This window comes from Sparus aurata, chromosome 10 (assembly GCF_900880675.1).
Source record: "Sparus aurata chromosome 10, fSpaAur1.1, whole genome shotgun sequence".
NCBI lineage: Eukaryota > Metazoa > Chordata > Actinopteri > Spariformes > Sparidae > Sparus > Sparus aurata.
This window is the reverse complement of record NC_044196.1, coordinates 27,294,151-27,307,341: the sequence shown is the minus strand read 5'-3', so window position 1 is coordinate 27,307,341 and position 13,191 is coordinate 27,294,151. Positions and strand designations below refer to the sequence as shown.

Genomic DNA, 13,191 nt, shown 5'->3' with positions numbered 1-13,191 from the left:
GACTGGGAGCAGAAATTGGAAGATGCAGAGGAGTCTGGAATGTTTACTGGCTGTTGGTAGGAAAACCTGAGGGGACCTGGGGTACAGGTGGAGGATAGTAACATCGGCAAAGTATGACAAAAATAAGGTAGTTGGAATCAAATCAGGGTACAGATAGTTCCTCCACCAGCAGAGTCTACAAGGTTAATGGCCGTGTTTTTAGATGTGTCGGCCTAATCCTGGAAAAATGTTGCACATTCCAGCGTCATTTCCAGTTATGGTTAAAGAAACTGTCAAATCTGTAAGCTGCAAAGGAACGCAAACCACTCCTCTGCTGTCGATATGGCTGTATAAAAGTGTTGGAAACAAGGATCTTTACAGTAAAGCATGCCATACTGTGTTAGTGGAAACAATCAGTATCAACTACTTCTATTAAACACTGTATAACCACTACTTTTTAAATACATATTTATTCTGAAATTAAAATCACTATCTTCACTCAGCCTAGCAAAGACACCTTCAATACCACCGCTAGCATGTACCACCTTATAAGACAAAAAAGTTTTTCCTGTGCAGAACGCTCCATTTGGTTCACTGGGGATGATACAGTCATGACTACAAGGGTGTAAATGACAATTGCTTCTACACAACTGTCTGAACCAGAGGGAAACATAAGGACAACCTCAGAACCATCTAATGATTGAGATCATTTTATTGCTTTGGTCAAACAGAAATTGTTGGGTGGTATTTTTAATATTGGATGATGGGAATAAATTTGACATCCTTATATAATCTTACATTGTATTGTAAAAAATAACACCATCGGGGTGCATTTTAGCTCAGTGGGTAGAGCAGGCATCCCATGCACAGAGGCTTTGTCCCCCCCCCCCCCCCCCCCCCCAAACCTGTCTCCTGTCATATCCTTCAGCTGCTCTGTCAATAAAGCCTTAAAGGCCAAAGATATTTTTTTAAATAACAGCATCTGAAGAATAACATTCTGTATCAACACTTTTCTTCCTGACAGCAGGTTTGTGGCCAGTTTGATGAACAGGATAAGGAACTTAAGACACACCCCACCTCTTTGCATTAAAAGCACCCTGACTGGAGCACAGTTCAGTTACGGACATTGCAGACTCACAGCAACACGCACCATGAAGAACTTTACTTTGATAGCAGCTTTGAGTCTCTGCAGCATTAGTGAGTATTGGGAATAAATGACTGTTTACTTATTTAAGTATTTATCCAAAGGAAAATGTTCATGTTCCTTTTTTTGTTATCTGCTTTTGTTTCAGGCTGGATCTCTGCCTCAGTCTCTCAGTATCAAACTGTGGAGGCTCAGCCTGGTGAAGAAGTCACACTGCTGTGTAACAACATTTCAAAACATGATTCTCAAACATTCTGGTCCAGACTGCTCAACAGAACCAAGATCAGCTGCGTTGTTGTTATGTTTACATATGGAGACGAAGTAATAGTCTGTGATGGATACGAAAAAGGGAAATTTGAAATGGAATCCAACATCTCCACTGTCTTTCTCAACATCAAAAAAGTGGATTCATCTGACTCTGGACTGTATTACTGTGGATTTTTCATAAGTGGCACTCCAATTTTGACTCCCATACATTTAAAAGTTAATGGTAAGATGACTGTATTTTTCTCTCTGTTCAGTTGGTTCTTTCTGCTTTTATTGTACAATAATTGTATTTATTGTCTGAAAAACAACATCCTGTATGCAAGAAAGTCTTTTTTTTAAATCATTCTGATGTAAATCTGTCAAAACTATATCAAGACGAATGTTATCTTTATTTTATCAAAAGGCAGCGATGAGCCACATGATGATGACAGGACAGGTCAAAGTAAGATTCTCCTGAAGATTTCTTTCATTTTCCAAGTTGTCAGTTAGTTCTAGGTGAAATAGTTGACCTAGATTCAGTTAGTGATGTTGAGCCTACATTCACTTTCTTGTAGGAGAGTCTGACGGAATAGCAATGCTGACAGGTGTGATCCTGGGTGCTCTGACTGTTGTCCTTGTACTGGTCGTCTTTGGTCTGGTTGTTGAAAACAGAAAACTTCAGACAGGTACTTTTTCAGTTACTGTCTCCGTCTTGTTGCAAGTGGAAATGCTTTTAACTTTTGTCGATATGCTGGAAAACTGACCAGATGTTTTCTTTGTGTCACAAAGCTGTTAAGGAAGACCAGAATCCAGAGAGAAGAGGAGAGGTGAACACAATTTTGATAATTGCTTTTACATATTGTTTGAGCCGAACCGAAAAACAGCCAGAACTGTATTGTATCAGTTCACAGGCTACAGTATATATTTGCATCTATGAGGCCTATAAATAGGTTGATTAGTTCAGAAATTATGTTTGAGTCCCACTTGAGAGCACTAACCATTTTCATTTTGGCATATAAAATGTCTCGCTCAGCAAATGTATACTTTTGTTTACTGCATATTGTTTGATAGTGCCAAACCGAAAAAAAGCCAGAACTGTATTGTACTGTACTTGTATCGGACAACATTGGCGTATAATGTCCCGCTCAGTAAATGTATTTGTCACAATCCTTTAAAGGGGCTCTGAGTAATAATTTGAAGCAATTTACATGTATTAGTCACTTTTCATTGGTCATATGTGAGTAGATTTTAGCATGATTTGGAAATAGGACCTTCCCTGTCTCTCTTGGTTGCCTATACGAGCCTGTTGAGGATGTGTTTAAGTTGTTTAATGCTTCTGGGCTGTGGATTTATGTGTGAAGGACTTAGGTTGATTTTCTGCCGGTCCAAACGATGTGTAGTTATTCACATTCACAAGCACCTCATCTCAGTTTCCCTCTACCCCAAGTTAAAAGAGAGCAACAGTAGCTGACGTTAGTTTAGAAATTGATGTTTGCACCATTAACGACCAGCTTCCAGCACAACGCAGAGCCTCTTTAAAGTATTCTGTGTGATAAGTGTAACTGTGTACTGTCTACAGAATCTGCTCTCTGATCAGCTGATGGATGCAGCCCTGAGTTTTTACCCAACACCAGTAAGAAGCAGGAGGCCTGCATCAGAGAGAGCAGTGGAGACTCGAGTCATTTATACTGCCAGCAGACAGACTCAGAGGGGTTCAGAGTTCCACTGATGCTTTCATCATGTTAAATCTGCTGTTGTGTTCTTTGTTGGGTGGGAGGAGTTAACATTTTATTATTACAAAAAGTTCAAATAACCAAATGACTGAATAGTTGACTTTTCAAGTGCTTTTACTATCATGACTTCCTGGTTTTGTCTGACCTTGTAACTGTCTAGATCGACCATTGGCAGGTCTACAGCAACAGAGTGAGTGAGGCTCACCTCACTTGTTTGACAGGAAGAGGCTGCGCAGTGTGGTCTGAGCACAACTGAGGGGAAAACCATGAGGTCTGTTAAATCAATGCCTTGTGGGAATGATGTCTGAAATAAAGCAGTAACTGTTTTTGAAGAACATTAATGTGGAGACATTTCAACTGTGAAATGCTTGAATTGAAAAATAAAATCTGTTTTTAAAAGACTCGTCGTCATGGTTGTGAATATTTATGACACCCAAATGCGCTCTGTTGCATCATGCACTGTGTTGACAGTTTGAATCAGGGTCACATCTGTATCTTCACACTTCTGGCAAAGTGACACCCATCTATCAAACTAATGAAAAGTTGACTAGTCAGAGTGACACCTTTACAGCCTGATAATAAACCATCCACTCTGAATCACAGCTACTAACATATTCACTGATATGTACTCGGTAAACTCGCCTGCATATACTATTAAAAAAATGTATTTTAATGATTATGCATTCAAAGCAATAAACATATTAATAGTAACTACTGAACAATACAAGGAAATGACTTACACTACTGGTTACATTAATATCTGTGATTCAGCAAAGATCCATCTGAAGTGCTTTCCAACAGCTCCACGGGTGCCGGCTGTTAACATGACAAGAATTGCCATGTTGGTTCAACATGGGTATTTAGAGTGCATTGTCAGGCAGTCTCTCCTACAAGGCATGTGTAGTGTTGCAGCAGTTGTTCACAAAATTGAGAGATATAGATGTGTGAACAAAGAAAAAAAGGCAGAAGTTCACACTCAGACTCCTTTCTCACCTACAGGAAGCTGAACCATCAAGGTGTGAACTGGGTGTGAATGTCAGATCTGCGGTTTAAGAAAGAGAGAAAAAAGTTGGGCACAGATCCCCTCATCTGATGTCAGAGAGTCTTCGAGGGGACCATCCAACAAGCATGTCTGATGGACAACACATCATCAAACAGTTTTAGGTCAGAATTATCTTGTTTTAGGTCAAATAACTCACAGTTGATTTTTGATTTGACACAGGACACCATCAGTGATCTCCTGGGTCCTGTGTTTGCTTTACCCGTTCATCCACCTCGTTCTCCACCCTATAGTATGAAGCATGCTCTTAATACCATGATACCTGACTTTCTCCCTTGCTACAGTAATCATCACTATGGCCATATAAGCTGCTTTTGACCGATCTGATCATTTTTCAGATGAGCACAGGCCCAGTCACACTTCACCTCCTTACTCAACAAGAATACAAATCAGACATTTTCACATGCAGAAATAATGCATACTGTAGCCATGGTGGAAACACATACAGCACTACTGTCACAGTGATTCTCTGAGCTACACACACACTCCCAATAATACCAACAGTTAGCTAGCCAGTAAATAAGACGTGACACGAAGATGTTTTTCTTCTCCTTAACTTTGCCCTCAATGAGAATAAAACCACAGAATCTGTCCTTTGTAAAGTCAATACTATGTGTAGGCCAGAACACAGTCGTGTATGTACAGTATCAGCTGAAAGAGCAGTCTCAACCACAGGAAGGTGTTAGTTCTATTTTCTCTGAAAGTGTTTCTTTCACATTGTAAACTCAAAACACAGACAACAAAAATACAACTGTTAACATAGTTTGTTTTGATGCTACATTTGATGGATGTGTTGCTGACAGACTTCCCATGCTGTAGCACACATCCTATTGTCCCAGTAGCACATGAAATGTGTGAGTGTTCTCACAGAGAGAGAGGTAAGACAGAAGAAAAGAGCTTAACTTCTGAGAGTGCACAACAATCATCAGCTCTAAAACCACCATCCACACAAGATGCTATCTTCACCTGTTCAGGCGCATGCTCGAGCCAGCTGCCTTGACCATGCACAAGTGGAGACCAATAATCTGCACATTTGCTTCTTTTGCTTTATTGGCCAAAGTCTACATCACACAAAGGACACTGATGACTGTCACACCTACTCATAGGGAGAGTCAAATGGAGGGAGGAGTGACAGAGAGACACATGACTTCACAGGAAGAGACAGCACAGTGTGGTGTCAGTAAGCCAGGAGACCTCTCAGGTCAAAGCTTTGCAGCAAAGTATGAAAGTAAAAACTTAAAATGACCTATATTGTGTTGAATAAAGAATGTCAGTCTGTGTATTTGTACTGAATGGATATAAATAGCGATGGAATAAGCCGATTCTCAGTGGTGACGATCATTGTCTGTCTGAGTGAAAAATAATGTCCTGACCACAGGAAGACTTCCGCCACAAACATTACACAACCTGCTGTTCTCAAAGACAACCAAGAGTGACGCCACTACTTATGAACTTTATTTCAATCTCCGCTTTACACACACTTATTTAGGTACCTTACTTTCAAAGCAACATCAACTTTTAATCAACAGATTCTGCTCTGATCCAGAGCTGTTTACTGAAAGCAGGAGAGCTCAGAGATTACTATTTAACATTCAGGAATAAAGAACGGATGTATTCTTTGCTACTGTTTATCAACCTGACTGTAGCAGCTATCCTCCATGTTGTCTGCTGAGTGGAGCTGGAGGAGAAACAAACCTAACAATACAGAGACGAGACGGGGATAGAAGAGAGAGAACCAGAGTCCTCAGCAAGTGCTGAGTTCGGGGAAGGGCCTAGATGAAAACACACAGAAACACACGCCCTCACCACTGCCCACTTATTTACAGCTAATGTACAGCCAGAGTACAGTACTCTGGCTGTTTAGAGGAAATAATAATTACTCACATAACAGCAACAGTATTTTTATCTACATCAAATATCCAGTATAACAAGAGTAAGATTACAGGAGTGGGATAAAGATCCCTTGTCTAAAATTTCATTTGTGAAAAAGATTCAACATCAAGGTGAATTTAATATTTCCTTGACAGTCTTTGGTTTTTGATTCTCACACGCTTCTTCCTCTCTTGCTCTCAGGATCTATCTTTATCATTCAATTTGTCCTTGATGGTTATCTGAATTAAAGAAACACCCACTTGATGTGTGACGGAGGAGGGAACTGTAAAGACACTGATGATGGTTGTATGTCCATATAGGGGAGGCTGCTGGGAGGTAGGAGGGGTAATGTACATTCATTTAAATTCAAATTTTGAAAATGTTTTCATAAGCCTGTATTTTTCATTATTTGACTGGAAACACTCACTTTGATTTCCTTTCTCAAGTCATCCTTATTCTATGTTGATAGTGAATGTATACATCATTTTTTTAAAGGGCTTGACTTAAGCTCTGGCTGTGTTCGAATGTGGGCATGCAACAAGACGTGTGCCCCCTCCCCCCTGTTATTTTCCACTGTGGTGCAAAACAGTTAGACTGGCCTTCACTTCTCAGCATTAAAACCACATGCGACAAAAACTGCACAACTTTTACACTCACACTTAAGTATGTTCTCTTAAAACCTGAAGATATTTTTGATATATTGTGATGATTGTTATCTTCTTCTGTACAAGTCTTTGAAACAGGTTTTAAATACTGTGCTTTGTACATTTCAAAGTGGATTTAATTGTAAAGGCTTACCTGAAGTCACTCTCAAACACAGCTAACACTGTTCAGGTCCTAATGCCAATAACAGCATCTCATTAGTGTGTGGACAACATGTTCAGGCTTCCTTCCTTCTTTACAGTGATTTTCACAAGTACAGAAAAACAGAATTAGCTTAGTCTTGAAGAAGTTGATACAGCAAGGACTCGTCAAAGGAGCGGCCATGATAACATAACTGAGAGAGCTAAAGAATGAGAGAATGAAAGCACAGTCCCAAAAAAGTTTCATCCTGTTGGTGTCAATTATTGTCAGAGAGTTTATTCCAGCTGTGAAGGCCAACAGTTCTGACTTAAGTCACTGCCCTGAGTTGTTTTCTGGTTTTATAACACTGCAGGCCAATCAGTTTGCTAGGCCCCTTGGGTTCCCTATGGCCAGTCCATTTTTGAGCAAGATACAGAACCCCAAAATTGCTCCTGATGTGCAGCCGCCACCTTGTGTGGCGGCCTCTGCCATCTGTAAGGTCAGGGTGGAGCTGGTGACTTACCCAGGGTGTACGCTGCCTTCGTCCATAGAGAAACGGAGTGGCTCCAGAAATCCCCCGCAACCCCTTGAAAAGGGGGATAAAATCCCTGCGATGTTCACAGATAAGCGAAACAAAATGAGATGAGAGAGAAAATCAGAAGATTCACCCGAACACTTGAAATCATGAAAGAAATCCTGGATCTTTTCCTGGAGTGCTTTGATAGCCTGCATCCTATTTGCATGCTTGCATTAAGGGATGATTGAGGACCACACCTGACACCATCCTAGACCGCTAGTCTAGTCTCTGCTAGACTGATTAAGACATCAGAGGATAAGAGTGTATCAATTTGTTGTTTTGATTGTCACAGAAGTATCCTATGCAGAATATACTAAATGAAATAGAACAACCACTCCCCTTCTGTGGTACTCTCTGTCTGTCTTAGACTATCAGGCTTTGGCTGGACACATTTGCACATAAGTCAAGGAGTTTGTACGAAGCAGCAATTGGAAGGACACAAATACAAACAACCTGGCAGACAAGGTCAGCAGGTCAAGTCAGTGGTTTTACTTTTCAAAGTTTACAAAAGTGACAAGGAATCTGTGAGGTTCACAGGAATGGGAAAGTGAAAAGGGTGCAGGCAGGTTCCTGTTCAAGATTGAAAGCAGAGCACAAAGTAACACTAGACTCAGATTGGTGGATATTGATTGATTTAAGAGTCAGGATACTAGGAGGAGTGGGAAAGTCTGGCGCCATCTGGTCAATGCATGGTGAACTGCAATAAGTGCAAAGCTTCATGAAAATGTAGGGGCCTCTGGGAATGGGAATGTGTTTGAGAGGGGCAGAATAAGCAAAGCAGGACTGAGGCTGCCGTTGTGATAGTACCACTTCTTCAAGGGATTGGATTGTTCAGGATGCCACAAAGATATGCAGGGTGGGCCTTGGTTCTGAAAGGTGGAGAAGCCAGAGACCTCAGTTGGGCAGCTGTGCAACTGAAAAGCAGGAGGAGGCTGCTCGAGGAAGTGGTCAGGGAACTCTGAGGTGGACTACAACCAGTTGGCAGGGCGGATGGGTGGAGATTCTCTGGAGGGTGGTCCTGATGCCTGTGACATGAACAGGACTGATCTGGAGGGAAGCCAAACAAACCAAACAGAAGATCCAAAAGGTGTCTAAAGATGGGGAGACAGGCAGTGTGCTAGGTAACTGAGGTGCAGGCCGGAGGGTCGTGGACCAGTGGCTAGCCAAATGAGGAAAAGGTGCAAGGCGATGATACTGAGGCTAGCAAAATGGGAGACATGCCTGAGGCCGACAATACAGAGGCTACAGACTGGGAGCAGAAATTGGAAGATGCAGAGGAGTCTGGAATGTTTACTGGCTGTTGGTAGGAAAACCTGAGGGGACCTGGGGTACAGGTGGAGGATAGTAATATCGGCAAAGTATGACAAAAATAAGGTAGTTGGAATCAAATCAGGGTACAGATAGTTCCTCCACCAGCAGAGTCTACAAGGTTAATGGCCGTGTTTTTAGATGTGTCGGCCTAATCCTGGAAAAATGTTGCACATTCCAGCATCATTTCCAGTTATGGTTAAAGAAACTGTCAAATCTGTAAGCTGCAAAGGAACGCAAACCACTCCTCTGCTGTCAATATGGCTGTATAAAAGTGTTAGAAACAAGGATCTTTACAGTAAAGCATGCCATACTGTGTTAGTGGAAACAATCAGTATCAACTACTTCTATTAAACACTGTATAACCACTTCTTTTTAAATACATATTTATTCTGAAATTAAAATCACTATCTTCACTCAGCCTAGCAAAGACACCTTCAATACCACCGCTAACTGTACCACCTTATAAGACAAAAAAGTTTTTCCTGTGCAGAATGCTCCATTTGGTTCACTGGGGATGATACAGTCGTGACCACAAGGGTGTAAATGACAATTGCTTCTACACAACTGTCTGAACCAGAGGGAAACATAAGGACAACCTCAGAACCATCTAATGATTGAGATCATTTTATTGCTTTGGTCAAACAGAAATTGTTGGGTGGTATTTTTAATATTGGATGACGGGATTACATTTGACATTCTTATATAATCTTACATTGTATTGTAAAAATAACACCATCAGAAGAACAACTTAACATTCTGCATCAACACTTTTCTTCCTGACAGCAGGTTTGTGGTCAGTTTGATGAACAGGATAAGGAACTTAAGACACACCCCACCTCTTTGCGTTAAAAGGACCCTGACTGGAGCACAGTTCAGTTGCTGACATTGCAGAGTAACAGCAACACGCACCATGAAAAACTTCACTTTGATAGCAGCTTTGTGTCTCTGCAGCATTAGTGAGTATTGGGAATTAATTACTGTTCACTTATTTAAACATTTATCCAAAGGAAAATGTTCATGTTCCTTTTTTTGTTATCTGCTTTTGTTTCAGGCTGGATCTCTGCCTCAGTCTCTCAGTATCAAAATGTGGAGGCTCAGCCTGGTGAAGACGTCACACTGCCATGCATCAACATTTCAAAGTATGATACTCTAACATTCTGGTCCAGACTGGTCAACAGAACCATGATCAGCTGTGTTGTTGTTATCTATAGTTCTGGAAGCAAATTTACAGTCTGTGATGGATATGAAAAAGGGAAATTTGAAATGAAATCCAACATCTCAACTGTCTTTCTCAACATCAAAAAAGTGGATTCATCTGACTCTGGACTGTATTACTGTGGATTTGTAATAAAGGGCGCTCCAATTTTGACTACCATACATTTAAAAGTGAATGGTAAGAATGCTGTCTTTTTCTCTTTTATTTATCGCTGTTCAGTTCCCTCTTTTTTGCTTATATTGTACAATAATTTTATTTATTGTCTGAAAACAACATCCTGTAAGCAAGAAAGTATTTTTTTAAATCATTCTGATGTAAATCTGTCAAAACTAAATCAAGACGAATGTTATCTTTATTTTATCAAAAGGCAGCGATGAGCCACATGATGATGACAGGACAGGTCAAAGTAAGATTCTCCTGAAGATTTCTTTCATTTTCCAAGTTGTCAGTTAGTTCTAGGTGAAATAGTTGACCTAGATTCAGTTAGTGATGTTGAGCCTACATTCACTTTCTTGTAGGAGAGTCTGACAGAATAGCAATGCTGACAGGTGTGATCCTGGGTGCTCTGACTGTTGTCCTTGTACTGGTCGTCTTTGGTCTGGTTGTTGAAAACAGAAAACTTCAGACAGGTACTTTTTCAGTTACTGTCTCCGTCTTGTTGCAAGTGGAAATGCTTTTAACTTTTGTCGATATGCTGGAAAACTGACCAGATGTTTTCTTTGTGTCACAAAGCTGTTAAGGAAGACCAGAATCCTGAGAGAAGAGGAGAGGTGAACACAATTTTGATAATTGCTTTTACATATTGTTTGAGCCGAACCGAAAAACAGCCAGAACTGTATTGTATCAGTTCACAGGCTACAGTATATATTTGCATCTATGAGGCCTATATATAGGTTGATTAGTTCAGAAATTATGTTTGAGTCCCACTTGAGAGCACTAACCATTTTCATTTTGGCATATAAAATGTCTCGCTCAGCAAATGTATACTTTTGTTTACTGCATATTGTTTGATAGTGCCAAACCGAAAAAAAGCCAGAACTGTATTGTACTGTACTTGTATCGGACAACATTGGCGTATAATGTCCCGCTCAGTAAATGTATTTGTCACAATCCTTTAAAGGGGCTCTGAGTAATAATTTGAAGCAATTTACATGTATTAGTCACTTTTCATTGGTCATATGTGAGTAGATTTTAGCATGATTTGGAAATAGGACCTTCCCTGTCTCTCTTGGTTGCCTATACGAGCCTGTTGAGGATGTGTTTAAGTTGTTTAATGCTTCTGGACTGTGGATTTATGTGTGAAGGACTTAGGTTGATTTTCTGCCGGTCCAAACGATGTGTAGTTATTCACATTCACAAGCACCTCATCTCAGTTTCCCTCTACCCCAAGTTAAAAGAGAGCAACAGTAGCTGACGTTAGTTTAGAAATTGATGTTTGCACCATTAACGACCAGCTTCCAGCACAACGCAGAGCCTCTTTAAAGTATTCTGTGTGATAAGTGTAACTGTGTACTGTCTACAGAATCTGCTCTCTGATCAGCTGATGGATGCAGCCCTGAGTTTTTACCCAACACCAGTAAGAAGCAGGAGGCCTGCATCAGAGAGAGCAGTGGAGACTCGAGTCATTTATACTGCCAGCAGACCGACTCAGAGGGGTTCAGAGTTCAACTGATGCTTTCATCATGTTAAATCTGCTGTTGTGTTCTTTGTTGGGTGGGAGGAGTTAACATTTTATTATTACAAAAAGTTCAAATAACCAAATGACTGAATAGTTGACTTTTCAAGTGCTTTTACTATCATGACTTCCTGGTTTTGTCTGACCTTGTAACTGTCTAGATCGACCATTGGCAGGTCTACAGCAACAGAGTGAGTGAGGTTCACCTCACTTGTTTGACAGGAAGAGGCTGCGCAGTGTGGTCTGAGCACAACTGAGGGGAAAACCATGAGGTCTGTTAAATCAATGCCTTGTGGGAATGATGTCTGAAATAAAGCAGTAACTGTTTTTGAAGAACATTAATGTGGAGACATTTCAACTGTGAAATGCTTGAATTGAAAAATAAAATCTGTTTTTAAAAGACTGGTCGTCGTCATGGTTGTGAATATTTATGACACCCAAATGCGCTCTGTTGCATCATGCACTGTGTTGACAGTTTGAATCAGGGTCACATCTGTATCTTCACACTTCTGGCAAAGTGACACCCATCTATCAAACTAATGAAAAGTTGACTAGTCAGAGTGACACCTTTACAGCCTGATAATAAACCATCCACTCAATGTATTTTAATGATTATGCATTCAAAGCAATAAACATATTAATAGTAACTACTGAACAATACAAGGAAATGACTTACACTACTGGTTACATTAATATCTGTGATTCAGCAAAGATCCATCTGAAGTGCTTTCCAACAGCTCCACGGGTGCCGGCTGTTAACATGACAAGAATTGCCATGTTGGTTCAACATGGGTATTTAGAGTGCATTGTCAGGCAGTCTCTCGTACAAGGCATGTGTAGTGTTGCAGCAGTTGTTCACAAAATTGAGAGATATAGATGTGTGAACAAAGAAAAAAAGGCAGAAGTTCACACTCAGACTCCTTTCTCACCTACAGGAAGCTGAACCATCAAGGTGTGAACTGGGTGTGAATGTCAGATCTGCGGTTTAAGAAAGAGAGAAAAAAGTTGGGCACAGATCCCCTCATCTGATGTCAGAGAGTCTTCGAGGGGACCATCCAACAAGCATGTCTGATGGACAACACATCATCAAACAGTTTTAGGTCAGAATTATCTTGTTTTAGGTCAAATAACTCACAGTTGATTTTTGATTTGACACAGGACACCATCAGTGATATCCTGGGTCCTGTGTTTGCTTTACCCGTTCATCCACCTCGTTCTCCACCCTATAGTATGAAGCATGCTCTTAATACCATGATACCTGACTTTCTCCCTTGCTACAGTAATCATCACTATGGCCATATAAGCTGCTTTTGACCGATCTGATCATTTTTCAGATGAGCACAGGCCCAGTCACACTTCACCTCCTTACTCAACAAGAATACAAATCAGACATTTTCACATGCAGAAATAATGCATACTGTAGCCATGGTGGAAACACATACAGCACTACTGTCACAGTGATTCTCTGAGCTACACACACACTCCCAATAATACCAACAGTTAGCTAGCCAGTAAATAAGACGTGACACGAAGATGTTTTTCTTCTCCTTAACTTTGCCCTCAATGAGAATAAAACCACAGAATCTGTCCTTTGT

The 13,191-nt window shown here is 40.6% G+C and overlaps 2 protein-coding genes across 2 annotated transcripts in view; both read left to right on the top strand.

Moving 5' to 3' along the window:
- The first annotated feature begins 1,112 nt into the window (after positions 1 to 1,112).
- On the top strand, positions 1,113 to 3,454 carry LOC115588955 (uncharacterized). The gene is made up of 6 exons (XM_030429628.1): positions 1,113 to 1,176; positions 1,272 to 1,613; positions 1,794 to 1,832; positions 1,945 to 2,055; positions 2,159 to 2,196; positions 2,949 to 3,454. The coding sequence occupies exons 1-6, from the start codon at positions 1,131 to 1,133 to the stop codon at positions 3,096 to 3,098; spliced, it is 726 nt and encodes a 241-aa protein (XP_030285488.1). The 5' UTR covers positions 1,113 to 1,130; the 3' UTR covers positions 3,099 to 3,454.
- Positions 3,455 to 9,606: 6,152 nt separating this feature from the next.
- LOC115588957 (uncharacterized) overlaps positions 9,607 to 13,191 on the top strand; it is a 54,542-nt gene continuing 50,957 nt past the window's right edge. The window contains exons 1-3 of the mRNA XM_030429630.1: positions 9,607 to 9,661; positions 9,757 to 10,098; positions 10,289 to 10,327. Of these exons, the coding sequence (XP_030285490.1) occupies positions 9,616 to 9,661; positions 9,757 to 10,098; positions 10,289 to 10,327 (427 nt within the window). The 5' untranslated portion in view covers positions 9,607 to 9,615. The remainder of the gene's footprint in view (positions 9,662 to 9,756; positions 10,099 to 10,288; positions 10,328 to 13,191) is intronic.

Bases quoted from the DNA above. Each gene is read 5' to 3' on its own strand.
- LOC115588955 (XM_030429628.1), top strand. From the start codon at position 1,131: ATGAAGAACTTTACTTTGATAGCAGCTTTGAGTCTCTGCAGCATTA. The intron at 1,833-1,944 runs GTAAGATTCTCC...ACTTTCTTGTAG, and splicing joins TGATGACAGGACAGGTCAAA to GAGAGTCTGACGGAATAGCA. The intron at 2,056-2,158 runs GTACTTTTTCAG...TGTGTCACAAAG, and splicing joins AAACAGAAAACTTCAGACAG to CTGTTAAGGAAGACCAGAAT.